The sequence below is a fragment of the Telmatherina bonti genome, assembly GCF_933228915.1.
Source record: "Telmatherina bonti genome assembly, chromosome: 24".
In the NCBI taxonomy this organism is placed as follows: Eukaryota; Metazoa; Chordata; class Actinopteri; order Atheriniformes; family Telmatherinidae; genus Telmatherina; species Telmatherina bonti.
Window position 1 is genome coordinate 12,395,716 of NC_136633.1, and position 19,925 is coordinate 12,415,640.

At 39.2% G+C, this 19,925-nt stretch overlaps 1 protein-coding gene across 1 annotated transcript; it reads right to left on the minus strand.

The window, feature by feature from the left end:
- Window positions 1-4,534: 4,534 nt before the first annotated feature.
- On the minus strand, window positions 4,535-15,327 carry LOC306774098 (sodium/hydrogen exchanger 2-like; the record flags this gene model as incomplete). Its single annotated transcript, XM_079264081.1, has 13 exons — window positions 4,535-4,908; window positions 5,065-5,155; window positions 5,241-5,357; window positions 7,342-7,447; window positions 9,390-9,557; window positions 10,788-10,858; window positions 10,945-11,034; window positions 11,116-11,315; window positions 11,392-11,609; window positions 13,664-13,914; window positions 14,223-14,360; window positions 14,567-14,892; window positions 15,039-15,327. 13 exons carry the CDS (start codon window positions 15,325-15,327, stop codon window positions 4,535-4,537), a joined length of 2,439 nt encoding a protein of 812 aa, XP_079120207.1.
- Between the last annotated feature and the right edge of the window lie 4,598 nt (window positions 15,328-19,925).

Here is a 19,925-nt window from a genome sequence, read left to right on the forward strand (position 1 = left end):
TACAACAGGGACCTTCTTCCTAGTTTCAAATGTACCATTTCAATGCTGGTACACAGCACACAGCAGTTAAAACACTTCCCCATAAAAGTATACTCTAGACTTGTATCAAGAGACTGATGCAAACTGCACACTTAGTGATAAAACAGACATGGGTGTAAACATAACTCAAAGCTGAACTTGGCATCCATATACAAGGGTTTAAACAACATCCGGGCTACAGCTGTGTCACTCCAAAACTCACCAGCCAATCGGAATGCGCCCTTGAAAAGAGCCCGCCCATGAAAGGTTTGTGTCAGAAATTAAACCAAAAAATCTTGAATCAAAAACAAAGACTGTGAAACGCAACCAAAATAGCGGGAAGAGAGAAAGAGGAAACTGCAAACAAAACTACTCAATTTAACCAAATAAGAGCCTAATAGTTTTCATGATGATTGATAATTTTTGATTTTGAGATAATTTATTTTACTTAAGTTTGACAAAGTTTTGGTTTTAATTGTTGTTTTTTGCTTAAGTTTTAAAAAGTTTCACATGGAGATTCTGAAACAAATCTGGTTCCATAAGGAATGAAAGCAAAGGCTAAGAAGCAGAGGATCAATCCAGGGACATGAACAGCTGTGAGAGTCCAGGTTCTAGAGACAAGGTCAGGAGGGAGGCATGAGGCCAAGATTATATTGTAGATGAACTACTTAGCCAAAACAATAGGGAAGGCTCAGGGGTCCTGAGACAAGGCAAGGGGCTGTGTCCAGAAAATCCAAGAGGCAAGAGGTGTCCGTTTTTTCCAGGGCAAGGAGAGTAATCCAGGGATGTGAAGAGGTGGGTCGGCAACAGGAGACAATCTGTAGAACGCTGGACAACAACTAGATATTGATCTGCTAATAATCTGGGGAAGAGACTGGAGACTGGTTTAAGTAGGCTGTGAATCATGACAAAAAGGGCAGAAGACAAGGTAAACTGAATGAGACTGATGAGCACAAAGAAAACAGCAGCGGCAATCAGGAAGGCCCAGGTCGATCAAGTTCCAGCTAATAAGTGCTGGAAGAAAAACATGACAAATGTTTGGTTTTTATTATGACTTGAACTAAATACCAATTGTAACCTACATAATAAATTAGTTTAATCTATATTTAAATAGTTCACTTAAATGTGGAAGGGACTGTTAGTTTTAATGTAAATACATTAAAAATAGATGGGACTCGTAGTTTTAGGCGTGTAGTTCCGCCCATCTATTTCCTCTTCCGGTTCACCTAGCGCGAGGGGAAGATGTTCGCGCTAGATTTTTCAGCTGCGTATGAGAGACCATCACGTTGCAACAACGCTGGGGATAAAAAGTTTTCGCTGGATGGAAAAGAATGCCCAAAACTTTCTGCTTGAGCTTGGAACCAAACCGTCTTGCTGCAGAGTGATTGCCGATCTAAAAGTAGCAAAACAAAGTGAGTTTAATCAGCTTCATAGCTGTAACGTTAGCACACATGCTAATGTTAACCTAGCAGCTGCTCGCTGGGAAGCGCGGATTTCAATGCAACTCCTACTTCGTCCGCAAGTGTCTGGCGATTAGCCTGGGTGCAGCTGTGCTGAGTGTCTGAGCTCAGGTGATTTGGAGATTGGTCAGGTTCTTTGTGTACCCCCCCTTTTTTCCTCCTCGACCTGAAATGGTATATTCCGGAGCAGATATCCTGATTGTCTTGATGGCGAGCCACCCACCTGGATCTGATGGAAAGAAGTACACCTCTTCAGTGATCACTGGATTTTGCTTTCTGTGACCTACAGTGCGGTAGGCCAGAATTAAGAACACTGTCACTCATCTGATAACACCAACCCCGAGCGACTATATTTCTATTTTATTTTGAAAGTTATTGACTGACCTGGACTGACTTGAATTAGTTTATTTTTCAGACTCATTTCATTTAGTTTTGCTATTTCTTGGGTTGGTGTATGATAGAATGGAAATCTTCCTTTAAAGACATCTGATATTGAACTGAACTGTGAATCTGGCCCATCAACCTGAGTGTTTGTGAACACTGAAACAGCCTGTGGAAGAAATCTTGCTTGTTTTGGAAAACCGTTGGCCAAAAAACCAAAACAAAACAAGCCCTATCTGAGTTGATACGAAGCAGTGTTGGTATATATTGTCTTAAATGTTTGTCTTACTGTTTTTTTGCTTGTCGTTTGTATAAAGCTGGCATATGTTAAAAGCAATATACTGGTACGGTGTGTCATTTAAATTCCTTTGCTGCTTCTGAGAGCTGAGCCTATTGATGAAACCATTACCTTTTCTCTGCTGTTAAGCTCCAGTGTCTCAGAACTGTTACACAACAAATAATGAAAGTTTTAATACATACAAATTTTAAAACTACACAAATTGTTGAACAGATAAAGGAACATGCAGTAAGCCAAAACACCATCTGACAGCAATCTGACAATAATTAGAAAGTCCCAATTGTCGGCTCTTAAAACGGTGTTTCATAAAGAACACCTCATGATGGTAACATTAGAGACACACTACAGAACTTTTGCTATTTTCCCAGTCATCTGCCTCGTATCGACGGCTAATTCAGCATCCATCTTGCATCCTACCTGACATGTTAGCTCTCTCCAGCCAGCAAAAGATGATCGTACGATGACTCTTATTTTGTCCCTTTCTCTCTTTTAATCTTCTTGTGTGTCTTTGCTGAATCAGCGACGTTGTGTGTTCAAAACAGCCAGATCATTTATTTTTACCCAGAAGCAAAACTCTGCTACAACATCACGTCACATGTAAAAGTTGTGCAGTCTCTCAGCCTCTAGACGTTGCTGTGGAGCAGCAACTCTAGAAATACACGATACATGTCGATGTGTCATCAAACAGGCCTGAGTTTTAAGGTCAGGAATTTACATAATGCGTCTTTAAAATTTACAGCAAAATTCAGAAGAAGGAATACACCAAGCTATGTTTTGGAGCCCCTGATGGATGAGGGAGGAACTGCACATTCAGGCATCTTCCACATTGGCTTCATTTTTCACCACCAGAGATTGCTGCTTGGTTGTGACACACAATCCTTAACAGTTGGTGGCAGTAATGCACCTCTTCATTGTTATGCTAACGTGTGTAGATTTGGTTTTTGACATAATGGAATTTTACAAACACGTGTGCAAACTTCATTTCAGTACACATGCCTCAAAAGAGATGGACTGATTCATAAAAGCTTAAAACTGTGCTTCATAGCCATTTTCTCAAACTTACTGCAAACATGGCACGTGATGCTGATGTATCTTCTGTTTATATGTAATGATTAAACAACGAGGAGTTGTTTGAGTTGTTTAATCCACTCATACCATGGTCCCAAACAGTAAACATGTTATAACAACTTTGTATTTCTTTTTTACAACTTTTGCTAAAGTGCTAGGAATTGTTTTATATTGGCCTCGATGCAGGGCTGGATTAACAGTGCGCAGGCCCCTGGGCTCATAGTGTTCCAGGGGCCCCCTTCGCCACTGCAACATTGTAAAAAATTGTGAATGATACAATGTGAAACGGCATTTCTAACATCTCTCAGCCAGTGGTACCAATAGCAATATACTCTTGATAGTGGTGTAACTATCTGGCTTTTATGTACATTTTGTTTCATGTCCAAACTGTTGGGGCCCCTGTGAGGCCCATAAGGCCCATTGGATAATGCGGCCTTGCCTCGATGTATTTTTATGCCAAACAACCGCTTTTAAGCTACAGTGCGTTTCTCTCATTCACCTGTCAAAAGACAGCTGATCTGACTCAGTTGATTAACGCGTTGCTACAGTGACGCCCCATAACAGAGGGGCGCTCACCACTCCTCTTCCCATTAATCAAATGTTTTATTTCGCTCAAAATATTGATATACACCTCAAAATCCATGCCACGGCGCGTTGCAATCATCTGTCAAAAACCAGCTGATCTAAATCAGTTGATTAACTCATTGCTATCTGCTGTAGCGGAGGGATATTGCAGCGATTGAACTCACCAAACCACGTGTGTAAATATACGAAAAGAATGCCGCTAGTTGTCATTAGAATTTTCACTGACCATGGTATAAGTATTATAATAAAGAATTTTTGTGAAAATGTTCATTAAGGTCGAGCACACACAACTTCCAGAAGTTAACCCACAAAAAAGTTTCAAAACCCTTAAAATGATTGAAAAAATTTAATGTTTTTGGCTCTGTGGAGACTACAAAGGATATTTAATCTTTCGTAATTATTTTTTTTTTACTGATAATCTATCCTGATAATTAATCAACTCAAATGTAAATAAAGGGCAGAAGTGGTAGAAAATAATAGTGTATTTATACTATTCATGTAGAAAACATCTGAGACTATGTGGCACATATTTATTATGAATTTTATTTATTTTTTACAAAAAACCTTTACAATTGATGGTACGCAATCTTTGTGATCATTAAAAAGTTTGTTAGCAGAGCTAGCGTTAATTAAAAGCATAAGAAAAAGAATAATTTTAGGTGATTGTAGATGCAGTGGAATAACTTCCTTAACCCTGAGACATAAAATCACAGCTTCTTTCAGTCTAATATCTCCCTGAGCCTTGGGACCCTTGTGTTGGGTGTCTTAGCAGTGGATCTCCCGCTTCATTGTCTCTTGGGTCACTGGTTTCAGGAGCCCAGCTTCGAGGAGGACTCCACGGTTCCTCCCCTCCTGCTGGATACTCATCAACGTTGTCTTCATTTTCATCTTGCTGATGTGAACTGTGTCTTCTTGGAGCTGGAAGTGGAGCTTTTCTGGCTTTGATCCCAGAAGATAGTGCGTGTGGCCGTGCAGCTGGGGGCTCCTCAGGATTTCCCTGTTCCTTGATGGTGTTCAGTTTCTTCATAGGGATTAGAGAGCGAGATGAGGAGCATGGAGATGCACCAGAGGCCTGCAGGTGGGTCATCCCAGCTGAAGCTATGAAATAAGCAAGAAAAACAATCTTTATGTCACTTTTTTATATATATACATATTTTATATTTTATATATTTTATATATATATATAATTAAATATATATATATATATATATATATAATTTAAAAAAGGATAAAACGCACAAGGATAAAAGACACAGTTTCGTCTTCTTAGGTTGAACTCAGACTCCAGATTCACTCCAGGCTGGAGCGAAAGGTACTTCTGAGACTTGGGAATGTTGTGCAGCGGCTAAAAGATGAGTGAGGCTGAATGTGAGATAAGTAGGAAGTAAAAGTTGCAAGTTATAAGTTCTTTTAGTAACAAAAAACACCACCTGATCACATAAACTTCTAGATCGAAGGCTGCGCCTAATGCTCGCATGGCGGCGGATCAGAACCTCCCTGGCGTGGCTTTGATCTGGGATGTCGTATTTTGTGGTGTAAGCGACGGTCTGGAAAACATGGAGAGATGTAGCAGGAATGTTAGGAATTAGAAGAAACTGTAAATATAATAAATGAATGGAGGAAACTGTTATTAATATTATTTCAGCTGTCATCAAGTTTAGTCCCATACCACTCCTTTTGTTAATTCCTTTGTAACTTAATTAAAAAATATGCTAAACATTTAAATTTTCATCAGTTCCCCACTAATATTCATGCCCAAAATGAGTAACTAAAGCAAGGAAGGCCTACATGACATTACAAACAGGATAAAATGCTAGAAATGTTCCCTTCATGAGGATAAATGCTCTTGTTGCAGGATGTTGCCTTTAACCCAAGGCTGGATTATCCAATGGGCATTATGGCAAGGGGTCCAGGGGCCCAGACCCACTTAGCCCATTTGGAGACTGGTGGGGACCACATAGGCCATACATTAGCTGTTTGGACATGAAACAAAATGTACATAAAAGCCAGATAGTTACACCATTATTATTGTTGGTACCACTGGCTGAGAGATGTTAGAAATGTCGTTTCACAGTGTATCATTCACAATTTTTACAATGTTGCGCTGGGGAAGGGGGGCCCGTGGGACAATGTGCCCAGAGGCCTGTGCACTTTTAATCTGGCCCTGCTGTAACCATATTGCCTTCTACAACTACTACTACTACTACTACATTTCACACCTAAGTATTCAGTTTTACAATGTGTACTTTCATCACAAAAACTAACAAGCTCTCAAAGAAAAGATTAAAAACAGGACAAACAAGCATCACCAGTATGTTTCAAGCTGTTCCATGTTTTGAGTTCTGCCCCCATGTGGAAGCGAAAGCAGGTAGTCTGTTTAGAAGGACCACAGCTGTCAAACCTTAGTCTTTAAGCACCGCCATCTTGTGTCCTCAAACAAAAGCTGACAAGAAGCTGTTGGATTCACTTTATTTGGCAGGAAACATCTGAAACCTGCAGGATAGCAGCCCTCAAGGACCAGAGTTTGTCCCCCTTGCGCTAGCTGGCCACTTTATGAGGTCCAATTGCTCAACTGCTATCTAATCAGCCAATCACATGGCAGTAACTTGGTACATTTAGTCATGTTCACGGCGAAGACGACTTGCCAAAGTTCAAACTGAGCATCAGAACGAGGAACGAAGAGGATTTAAGTGACTGAGTGTAGAATGGTCACTGGCTTGATCAATTGCAAGGGTACCCAACTTCAATCCTTGAGGGCCACAAACCTGCAGGTTTTCCATGTACCCCTCCTCCAACACACCTGAGTCTAACTAATCACTCATTGTGTAGAACTTTATTGGTTATTGCATCCATTTAATGGAAGCCAGGTGTGTTGGAACAGGGATCCATCATAAGCCTGCAGGACAGCCACCCTCGAGGACCGACTTTGGGCACCCCTGATCTATTGGGATTCTCCCACACAAAATATCCGCAGCTGTCTGGACAAGAACTCATTGCCTGGTCCATTTCAGCTTCAACATTCAGACGGTAAGGTCAAAATTTAGGGCAAACGACACAAAAGCATTTATTCATCTTGCCTTGTAAAGGCTCCTGGTGGTGTAATCAAATAATGGAACCAATCCAAGTCAGGACACTCAAATCATCTCCAAATACCTTTGTGAACATGACAGTGTTCTAACAGTGTACTGTAATGGTCTCTGATGAATATTTCCAACACCTTGTTGTGTCTATGACACTAAGAATTAATGCAGTTTTGAGGAAAAAAGGGGTTGAAGGAAGTGTTACCACATAAACTGACCAATGAGTACACGTTGTAGCACCATATATATTCACAGCTTAAAAAAAGGAAAAAAGAAAGAAGAAGTACAAAGAAGAGTTTCACACATGCATTGGTGCTTTTCTGACAGAAAGGTGGGAGGACAAAACGAAGCAACTTTTACATCCATTTCTGAACAGACATGAATAGATGATGAGAGGTTAACATTATAGACCACATCTCAGCTCTACGCACTGCTGCAGCCTTGTTTTTACCCTGTGTCGAATCTTGTACATGTTCTTAGACAGGATGTCATGCATCTTCTTAATGTCAGCTGCCAGAAACCTCTTCTTCGATCGAGACGCCTCCATCTTCTCATCACTGGTGAGCAGGTGGGCGCAGTGGAGAGAGCATGAGAGAGATATGAAAAGTAATGCTTTGTTATAACTCTTTGCATCAAGACGGCAGCAAGCAAGATGGCGCTCATTCTGATGGATAACAGCCTCATCAGCAGCCAGATTAGATTGGTTATTAACATTTTATGCATCTAGCTGATGTAATTATTATAGCTCATGGTTTAGCCATTTTAAAGTCTTATTTGAAATCTTGGGAGTAATAAATAAGATATAGGTTGCAGCCAGTGGTGTAGGCGTCCCCCAAGAAGTCAGTGTACTCTTCTTTTTTTTTTTTTAAAAAAAACAGAAAAAAGATAGCCCAGAAAACACTGTTTCAGAAAAAGTGACATGTAAGACTATTCTATTTAGTTTTTCCCAAAGATCCACCAGTCTTTCTCATTGTTCCATAACTTCTGCTCTTTGGTCTTAGGGAGGAGGAAGAGTTGTGAAATGGCTAAACCAATACTTGGACACAGACTAGTGAGAGACAGGCTCATAGACATATATACATATATTTTTATTATGTTTATGCTCAGACTAAAGTTAACACAGCTGATGGCTAACTGCACAAGTGTAGCGTAGATAACCTTTGCTGAGCTGCTGGGTGACGTAGGTACATGTGTAGGGATGCTCGTACTTGTAAAAGCACCAATACAGGGGGTTTAGAAGTGGGTGTACTCCGTATACCCGCATATACCATAGACTGTATATAAAGAGATGGACGGACCCTCCGTGACGTCACCCATAGATTTCTGAAGAGCTGAATTGAAGTTCAGTGGGCAGTTCCTACCATCGCCATCTTGGCAGCGTCACGCGCGTCATCTTGCCCGGAAAATACAAATATGGGCAAAGAGGTGGAGCTGAGATGGGAGCTGTGAGCGTCATGGTGGATGATTGACACTGAACGAACGCCGAGCTTTCTGTAGCTATGAGCTAACCGAGCTAACCCGGAGATAACAGGAGCTAACCAGCTAACCGATGTAAGCGGGCTAAAGCTAAGTCGTGTTGTTAACCGGCTAAAAACTGCGGTTGTTCTACGTTCTTCTGACTTGAAGCCAGAGATTGGTACCTGTCAATCAAAAGGACACGCCCCTAAATATGCAGAACTTCGAGATTAAATTACTTTTAAACGGGCGAGTTAGAAAAAAATTCACTCTTACCACAGTTGTCATGAAGGTAAATCTGACCTATTAAACCGAAAATAGATTGTTGAACCAGGCTGTAAACATGTTTATTTCTGCTGTAAACATGTTTATTTCTGCTGTTAACATGTTTATTTCTGCTGTGAAGTTGGTCTTTTTAACATGGGAGTCTATGGGGATTTGCTCTGTTTTGGAGATCCTAGCGGATGAAGGGGGAACTGCAGTTTTATGCACTTCTGCATAGGCCTCACTTTTAACCGCCAGAGGTTGCCACTTGGCATATACCCTGAACTACACTACTGGTTCCAGAGAAGTGAAGGCTTAAATCATGACATTTCTAGTAAAATACATATTATTTTGTACTTCCATCTTCTTCATAAACCTATTTTGTTATCAAACTGCATTTGATTTAGTTTTTTTCTATTCTCTCCTATTCTACAGTCATTTAGCAGATGTTTTGATCCAAAGTTACTTACATCTGAGAGCGAGAACAACACAAGCAAGAAATCAAACAATAATGCTGCAAGTGCTATGGTTTTTAAATTTTCTTTTTCCTCCCTGCAATAATCCTTTTAAGTTACGAGAAATGATTTATCCCACATCTCTGTTGCAACTTATTCAGTGCTAAACTGTTGCAAAAAGCTGGACAAATCTTTCTTACTCATTCTGACATATTAACTTCACATTTATAATCTCTAACTGTTCCTCCTCTGTAGCCTGTTTTCATGTTTTCTTTCAGTCCACCCTCATGGAAGGACCAGAAAAATATTCTCATTGTTGACTTACTGCAGGGAAACGATAGACGGCGCTGCGCTGATGTCTCCCATCGACATGTCCAGCAACTCGATGGCATTTTGCAGCTCCAGCTTCTTGTACAGGGACACAATACTGGACTCAGCTCTGTTGTCTCGCAGCAGGATTCGCCTCAAAATGCGATCGTTGAACTTTTTAAACCTTAAATATACGAAATAGTCATTTTTGTAATAACTTTAGTCCAAACATTCATAAAAAGTAACTGCCTTGCAATGGAAACCAGTTGGAACATTATCAGCTGCATTTGGCTACAGTGAAGAGGAAAATGCTTTTTAACAGGAAGAAAAACCTCAAGCAGAACCACAAGAGTATCCTTTTAATTATAATAATATATTGAATATATATTATTTTGGCTTTATGTAGGATATACTTTCAGTTTAACAGTATCCACACAGATTTACTTTACAGTTGTGAGAATTATAATATCATAATTTCCACTAAGTATTAGATAAAAAAAAAAACATAATGATCTTATTCATCTTCAGTATTTATTGTTTTGAACAATATCTTTATTCTTCTATTATCTAGTGATTAGTTTAACAATTTGCAAGCAAAATTTGTGTTGCCAAGACTTCAATGCCATTTTAGGGGTGGGATTTTATTTTACCAAGTAATGTTCCCCGGGTTAAAGTAGTTCTACATCATTTTCTGAACTTGTGACTCATTTTGACATCATAGGGACATTTACTATTTACATTTCTGGGGCTGTAATTATATAACAACATCTTGAGGCTGAAAAACTGCACTTAAAAATGTTTTTCATCATTCTGATGCACCATTTTGGTGATTCTGGGGGAAAGAGAGTCCAAGAGAATATTATCAGAGGAAGAGTGGAAATGAAAAAGAGAAAAGGACGGAGAAAGAGGTGAGATAAAGTCTAAATCAGATAGATTTTTACTGGTTGGAGAGCACTCAGAGAAGAGGCAGGATGCAAGATGGATGCTGAATTAGTCATGGATAGGGGGTGCCAAATTGCCAAATTTCAGTAATGGGGTTTTAAAACTCAGATCACTAGGCTATACAAATATAAAATCACTCCATATTATTATTATTTTTATACCAGTCCCAACATCAAAATCTATATCTGTTTGTATCAATTAAACTGACCTGGCCATTCTTGCCCCAACTACCTTTGGTGCTGTTGTTGTTGTTTTTGTTTATACAGTTTCACCTTTCTTGCCTTTTATATTTACAGGTTTAAACTCACACTCTGCTGCAGTAATTATTTTCACCATATTTTTCCATGTTTGGCTTTTCATATCATTTCTTATTTGTGTTATTCAGTTTTTCTTTCTGAATTTAATTCAAAAACAAATTTAAAAAACTTTTGTTCATCTGAGAATAATATTTGCCACATAAAAACAGAAGTACTTGTCTTTCCAGTAGCAATGACTCCATTGTCCACAAAGGTCCTCAATGCCAGAAACTACATGCTCCATCATCTAGACAAAACATTGAACACACTTTATTTAAAAATTACCATCACAGCTAATGAAAGAGGCACTCGGAGAATATAGCTGGTACTTGCCCTGGTGTGAATCTCAGCATTGATGGTGTTCATGTCTTTGTTAGTTTTCCTGATTTTTATATGCTCCAGGATGGGACGGATGCTGATGCCCTGGGGAGAAGAAGACAGAGAAGAATTACAGACGCAACAAAACACAAGGAATCTGCACTCAAAACTAAATTTCCAGCCAACCTGAATGAAAACAGTGAATATAATAACAGCTATGGAAGCAGTGACAAACAGGTTCTTTCTGTTGATGGTGTCCGGTAATGTGAAGACCAGAGCGAAGCAGGTTGCCCCTCGCAGGCCTCCGTAGGAAAGGCCAAACTGGTCCTTTAAACTAAACTGGATTGTGCGGAACGGATTGATGATCTGGGTAAGCACCAGAATACCTGCAAAGATTTTATCCTGATCAGCCGATGATACAAAGTCATAACACCTGCAATACAATAAGTTCCAGCCTGTTACCAATTCCTCTCCAAATGAAGGCAAACAGCAACGTAAACAGGATGTAGGCCCAGTTCCATTCATGTTCAGTTGTTATGGTAACCACACCCAGGAAGAAGAAGATGAGGGTTTCAGAGATGGTGGCCAGCATCTTAACAACGTGGCGAATGGTGGTGCAAGACCTCTGCGATACATTCTCCTCCACGTAGTATTTCATTGTTATGGTGCATATTATAATGCTGCAAAGAACAAAAGAGAAAGACAACACAAATCTTTTCTACCTCTGCACATTAAATATGAAACACTGCTTTGTTTGAGGATCACATGGTGTTAAAAATAAAAAAATAAGGTTTTGACTTTTCTTGTCCTCCTCACTCTAACGAGTCCAGGCAGATGGCAGCCCTCCCTGGGCCGGGTTCTGCTGGGGCTTTTTCTTACTGTTAAAGCTGAGTTTTTTACTTTTTACTTTTATCTCGTGCAGCTCAGGATGGGGGTCTGGAGCCAATAAGACTTGATGTAGTCTTTTGGTTTTCCTTAACTAGGCTAGTTATTATGAACTGTCTTGAATTAGCATGTCCGCAAAGTGCCCTGAGGTGATGGTGTTGTAAAGTGGCACGATACAAATAAAGCCGAATTGAATTGAATTGAATTGAATTGAATTGAATTGAATTTGAAAAAGGACAGTCATTAAAAGCAATGTGGAAACTACCATCGCAATGCATGGGTAAAATACATTTAATAAATTTTATATCAACTCCCCACAATTTGCATTTTTGTGAGTAAATATCAAAATATATAAAAACTTAAAAGCATAGCTGTAAGGAGATATTGTCATTATTTTTAAAACAATTACATTTTTTGTTGAAAGTTTTTTGAAGTGGTGATCACTAGAAGGGTTACAATATCTAAAATTATAGTTCATTAGTTAATAGGTATAATATTTGCTCATAATTTCTGTATAGTGTCATTAAGCGCTATATGGAGTTCCACAGGGACTAGTTCTTGGACTCCTTTTGGTTTAACAGTTTTCCTTGTTGTCACAGCTCTGATTTACAAAAGTCTTTCTCTAAACTGCTATGGTCTGACAGACCTGTTGTTTATGTGTGCATTAAATGTATATATTTTTAATACTTCCCCACTAAAAACTGACAGAACTATATTTGACAGCAAAGAAAGATGATAACTGAAAGCTAATATTTAGGCCTTGCAATGTGGTGAATATTTGGCTAAATAAGATTAACAAAACTATATTTAATGTTTTACATCTTTTAGGATTAAGTATAAATGGACTCTTTTTTCTTAATGAAAAAAGACCTGGATCTCACAGCTGGAGAAAACATCACAACACTCCTATTCTTAGATCTTTGAACTAAAATTCAATTATGTATTTCACAAATAATTGAATTTCAGTTTGCTTTTGCCTTTTTGTCTCTGAGGGATTAGGGGACTAGACATATCTGATACATTACTGAATATGAGCACATGTGGTCAGTTAATGACACAAAGATCAAACCAAACTGAGTGACTTACATTAATGTTGTTTATTGTAGTGTACATTACATTTTACTCTATATTACTGATGTAAGTCACTTTAAGTAGCATTTTTCTATTATATATATTCTGTTCTGAACTTGCATCATCCGTGCTTAAATGATGGGTGAAAAGTTCTTGTGTATCTAGGTGAAACTAAATGCTGCATTTCCCTGCTGTGAAACCAAAAAGGTCAGTTTAAAAGTAAAAGAGGCTCAATAACCTCAGCACCAAGAGAATATTCTTCAATAGAGGATTAGTGTCAGGTTGATTGGGTCTAATTTGTCTAGGTTTTGGATGTGTTCAGGATTATTTTTATGCCTTTCCATCTATTCAATGAGGGTTTTCTGTTCAGTTTTTAAAGCTCATTTCCTTAGTTTTCACGTTAGATCTGTTTTTCCACCATCATGTTGTCATACGATGCCACAAATCTCACAACAACCTTGCCTCATACTCAATGGGTTGAACACTATGTGGACAAGCCAGTTTGTGGCATTATGTTCATGCAGGAAGTGGGCATCTATTGGCTACATGACTGAAACTCACTCTAAGTGGGAGGAAAAACCATGGTGATGATGCTTAGGTTTTGTTTGTGTGTGTTCTGTAAAAAGCAGGATTGTGAAGAATAGTTTTCCTTGTAAGAAAGTGATGAAGAGATTAAAAAGAACATAATGCTAATAAAAACCAATATTGACAGCTTTTTTTTTTTTTATCATAAGTCTATCTTAATGCAATAACTTGTTGATGTTTTTACTTCACTTACGCCGTGATGCTGGACATGGCAAACAGCTCAGCCACTAAGTATGCCAGGTAGCTGTACATAAATATAAAGAGCGGTTCTATCTCTCGCACTTTGTTGGTGAACCTTGAGGTGAATGCAGCTGCGAATCCAAACAGGAGGCCAAATAGAAGGCCACTGAGCCCCACCACAAAGAAGCAGGCAATGCCCAGAAACACATCAGTGGATTCAACGATTGGCATGTCGGCCACAAACGCCAACATGTTGTAGAGAGCCTGCAGAAAGAGGAGATATGTATTCAGTATGAGTGGAAGGCAGTAAGAGACTCCATTAGACAGTCAACGTTACTTTGCAGAAATAAAAATATAATAGCAACTTTGTAATGTCTTTAAATTTTCTTTGCCAATTTGACCCCAATTTGAACGCAGTAGGTTGAATATTTTCATGCAGCTAACCTCTCGTGGATTCATGAGATCACTGTCGGGACAGAATCCAAACCAACTGGTTCAGCAGGTTAGCAGCTTATTGCCACTTTATGACTGAAACCCAACAATAGAAAGACTCTGATATCCTCAGCACTCACCACAGTGACGGCATCGTTGAAGAGTCCCTCTGCAAATATGACTATATAGAGCTCCTCATTGACCCCAATGTTGTGAAACACATTGAGAGCAGCCACAGGGTCCACAGCAGTGATGATGGAGGCAAAGAGAAGGTTCTCCTGAAGTGGCATGAAAAGGAAAAGATCATTGCAACATGCACACACAAACAAGAGCTTAAACCCAGGCAGCATCATAATTTGGCCATGTGGGCCGTAAGTGAGCCATAAAGGGTTCGGATTAGGCTCAAATGTGTCTGTTTTACCCTTACTTATGAACTATACCTTGGAAATTTTAGTCAGAAGAATCAAAGTTGGTGATAACTGACCTGCAGGTTGATGTCTTGAACTCCAAATACTTCAAACTGACAGATGAAAAAAAGGGAAAGCCCAATGCCCACACTGTTCCACAGAGTTCCCACTACAGAGTACCACAATACTGTGCCGATGTTCTCAAAGAAAGGTCTCGTGGGCATGAAGTAGCCGCTGTCCAGGATGATGGGTGGGAGCATGTATAGGAAGAAGACATTGGAGTTGAGCACTGCAGGGTCTTCCTCCTTCACTGAGTGCATGATAGCGCCAAATATGAGGCCGATGGCAATCAGGAGGCACGATTCAGGGATCCAGATGGTGATTTTTTGGTATATGTTGAAACCTGGAGAGAAGACACTGCAAAATTTGACTTCCAAGTCTTCTGGACTGTTATTTAGAGTAATATTGTTATCTTAAATCAGGGTAAAACACCTGGAATAAACTACAGTTTCTTAACCAGCTAATCCAGTCATACATTTCTTAACATACCAATTTTAGCAAAGGAGCCCAGCAGTATCCACAATGTGAACTCAAAGGGGATCTGGATCCGAGTGTAGTCCATTGTAAACACAGGAAGATGAGACTTTTCCTCTTCAGGGTAGCCATGAGGTTGGTTGATATCATGGAATACTGGTTTCCCTGTGTGCTCTAAACTGGACTGGACTGAAGGTTTTGTTTCCTGAAGTTCACTTTTCCCTCCAGTGCAGCAGAGGAGGAGAGCAAAAAGCATGCAGGAAGCTCTGCTCGTAGTCCCAACAGACAAAACATAGGTCCCCATTTTATCTGATCAACTGTACTTCCAAAAAAGTCTTTCAAAAATTGGAGTAAAAGTCCCTATTGAAGGCGAGAAATTGTATATTGCCGAATATTTCCCATTCCATCACCGGTCTGAAGGAGCGTTAACTTCAGTTAAAAATAAGAAAACATCAAGTTATCCTCGTACAGTGTGTACAGGCTCAGGCATGAAGTGCAAATCTGGTTTCAGCTGTTGCTGAACCTGTTTCATGCATGCCTACTGGGAGGAGCTGTATGTTGACACTGACATTTAATGAAGACAGCCAATCACGAGGTCACTGGGTAAGAATGTGAGCGTTAAAATAAACCTTAACAAACATAGATACAGGTGAATAAAGCTGGATTATCTCTGAAATGCTTGGGTTGCAATCTGCAGTACCTAAATAAAACCACATGATGTCAGCAAAGGGTGATGCTAAAATTTAGTAGGTTAGAGATAGCTCCAAGTTACAGAAGTAAATATGAGCCAAATAGAAGCACATTGTAATCTATGTGTTGTATGCACATTGTATTTTTGTGATTAGTTTTGTTTCTTTGGTTAGATATATTTTATCTGTTGCTTAACTTTAAAAATATTGTTGCAACATCAAATAAACTAATAAACACATGAAATGCAAGCATTTTACAGGTTTAAGAATGTCATTTTCAGCCTCAGTTATGTTATTGTGACTGTAGTGACAACTGGCAGTTTGGATGGGTTTTTAATAAATTAAACTAAATTACAGAAATATATAAAATTATTATTTTGTTTACGTTTAATGTGGTGATCTTTTTTTTTTTTACTCTTTTTATCAACTTGCTTAGATTTTAAATACATTAAAGGGCTGATAGGTAGTAAAATTTATTCTTTTTATTCATTGATTGCATACTTTTGTATGCAAAAAGATGACAGTTATTCTGTTTTTTATTGAAAAACTGAACATTTTACATCACATGTATGGATAATTATAAAGTCTCATTTAAAAGATGAAATCCAAACAAAATGCAAAAACAAATTGGCCTGTTTGAAGAAACTATAATTGACTGTGCTTTGGTTTACATGAATGAAAAAGTGACCATTTTTTGTCATTGTATATAAATTGTACATACCGTATATATATATATATATATATATATATATATATATATATATATATATATATATATATATATATATATATATATATATATATGTATTACATAACTTTATTAGGAAACCGTGCAAAAATACCCTTGGTGTGTGTGTCTCAAACAGCTGATGTAAATATTATCATGCAATAGCAGCGCATGTTTATTATATGTATCCTGTGTAGAAATCCTCCTTTTCTTACACATATAAACATATGTGTGTGTGTGTGTGTGTGCTGCAGGTCCTGTCTGGATGCTTAGTGTGGATGCTCACTTGTGGTCCTCATAGCTTTCACTGCAGTCCTGCTGGTTTTGAGTTTCACTGTGTAGGAGTCAAGGTCAGCTGGACTTTGGTTTGGAGGTTTGCTAGAAGTATCCATAGGGATGGACAAGGTCAGCAACAACACTTAGGTAGGCTGTGGTTGTAGCCTGAAATGGGGACATCATTCACATTTCAAGGATCTTCCAATTGTGTGTGTGTGTGTGTGTGTGTGTTTAGGTACTTGGAAGGTGGACTGAGTAAAATACATGTTTATTTGTCACATCTTACCCACGGGACATGTGGTACTGTCATGGGTTATTACCTGATGCGACAGTACAAATGGTACAAATGGCTTAAATCGGGCCATGTTGGTATGAAGGCACTCAAAGTGTGCCAAGAAAATATCCTCCACATAATTACACAACCAGGAGCCCGAAACTGTTTATACATGACAAGATAAATCCATGTTTTCACCATGTTTCCAACTAACTTTGATCCTACAATCTGAATGTGGAGCTGAGATGGAGACTGATCAGACCAACAATGTTTTTCCATCTTCTGTTGTCCAGTTCTGGTGAGTGTGTGTGAATTGTAGCCTCAGTTTCCTGTTCTTAACTGACAGCAGGGGCACCCAGTGTGGTTGTCACGACCCAAGTGGTGTCTAGGGGAAAAGGGGGTTGCAACACAAAAGAAGAGTGGCAACTAAAAGTTCCAATAAAAGGTGGGATTTTATTTACAAGGGTTCAAACCAAGGAAACTAAAGGGTACAACTTAAAACATCCCGTGACAGGAGCAAAATCCACTATTTAACAAAACTCCAAAAGCTAAACCAAAATTCTGTAATCACAGACCAAACAAAACTCGGACAAAGACAGCAAACAACAAAAGAAAAGCCAAAAACCAATCTCAGCAAATCTGCTACTCTATGGCCGTCAACGCCAAGCCGGAGCTTCCCTGAATGACGGTGCTGATTGTCCTTAAATAGGCAGGTGTCATCATCTGTGGCCAATGTGGAAGGAGCTGCACCAATGTCCACCAATCCTGAGCCAAGGTGGTACAGGTGGAGCTGAGGGATGGCAGCCTATAATCTGTGGACTCCGGAGTCTCTCCATTTTCAGGAAGCCCTGCAGACCAGCTGACTCAGGGCCATAACAGCGGTCTTCTGTTGCTGTACACCATCTGCTTCAAGATTGGACAAAATGTAGAGATGCTATTCTGCATATCTGAATGAATGGTTCAGCTTAGGCGGGTATGACACTTGATGTGTGTTTCAACTTGAAAAGGTTCCCAAACAACCAAACTAAACCATTTCTGAGCCCCCTTCAGTTGAAGGCCCATGGGAAGATGGTACGGTACAGTTTGGGCAGAACTACTCCCGTCATGTGATAGAATCCATTGATTGGTAGACAGAAAAATGTCACCTGCTCATAATAAACTCAAGCATGAAACCGACACAACGCTGCTATTCAGGCCATGGTTTAGTTGACGTTGGAAAGATAAAATGTAACTAATGACAACAGTAAAGTCTGGCTGCCTATGGAACTACAAACTTTCCAACCTGTGGTTTTTGTTTTTTTTCCATTGTTTGTAGCATCACATTAGCTGTTGTCTCACTAGTATGAAGCCATGCTTTGCATTTAATCTAACCCCACATGCACAGCAGTGAACACTCATCTGAATTGGAAATACTCACCTGCATTGGCTGGACCATTAACTTCCAAACCACTCTGACCCAAACTGAACCACCCAGTGGAAATAGGAAGATGGTTGTGTGAAAATCCCAATAGATCAGCAGCTTCCTAAATACTCAACCATGCCACATTCAGTCACTTAAATCCCTTTTTTTCCTCATTCTAATGCTCAGTGTGAACTTCAGCAAGTCATCTTCGCCATACCTACATGACTTTTGCATTAAATCACTGATGGTCTTATTAACTATTTGTGTTAAGCAGTTAAACAGGTGGAACAATAAAGTGGCCATTGAGCACATAGATACATGCAAAGCTTTGCAGGCTGTGTTTCTGATTAGTAGATGTAACCTTTAAAGTATTATGTGGCCACAGAAGGCCATAAAAGAGTTGAGTGGACTAAAAAAAAAAAACATTAAAGCAGTTAGAGCTCCGATTCCTCTCTGATAACTTTAATAGTACAACAGGGACCTTCTTCCTAGTTTCAAATGTACCATTTCAATGCTGGTACAGAGAAACACTGCCATATTACTCCATTAAAAATGCATCAGGTGGTGTAACTGCATCAATGTCCTGATGGAAATTTTCATGAAATTTCATCTCCCATCAGCTGTTTGCTCCGAGTTTGCATCTTAAAGGCATTGTTTTTATACCTAAATACAGATATTGGAAAAGCTAAACACTCACTGGTCAATGTAGTTGGCCAAAAAGGAAAATCAAGACTCAATCTTTGAAAAAGTCATGAGATGTAGTTAGCTTTTTTTTTGTCTTCCATTCTGTTTGCTTTTAACCCTCTGGGAACCAAGGGTATTTTAGAGAAATAAACCTCGCCTGACTTTTTTTTAGTTTAAATGCTAATAAAACCACCTTTCAATGCCCCATAATGTCCTATACCTTGTTTTTTTTTTTGTTGTTGTTGTTTTTTTTAATTCAAATATCATAAACTGCTATGTAAATGAGGCTCCTTTGCTTGAAATAAAGAGCATTATAATTTCGAAGTATGACTAAAGGTACTGAAGGGGACTGAAGCACCGCAGCTTTCCAAAAGCACTGTCAGCTGCACACACTGTATCTGTTACCAAGTTATACATCTGTTAGGACGCCGTCATGTCGTTTATGTTGAAGTAAACTACTTGGGTAATGCAAATGTTTGTTTGAGTAATTACACATGGTATGCGTGCATAAAAGCTGTTGTTTTCATAATTTACCGGCCTTGTAAATACCGAAGGCAGCTATCCGATTGCTAATGACACCGATGCATAGTGATTGACACCGTTTGGAGGCGTTTCCTGAGGCATCATCGGCTCTGATTGGACAAACACGTGTCATGCGCCAAAGCTCTGATTGGAACACCTATTTTGACACAACACTGTATCACCTATGAATGGGCTACAGTGATGCCGGAACTACCGACTGAAACCCCGGAGTCTCCCGATTAAGAGGGAAAAAAGTAAGTTTCTATCTTTTATGGTTCAAAAGCTATGCTCAATTAAACACAACATGGTCCCTGGCATTGCCGACGAT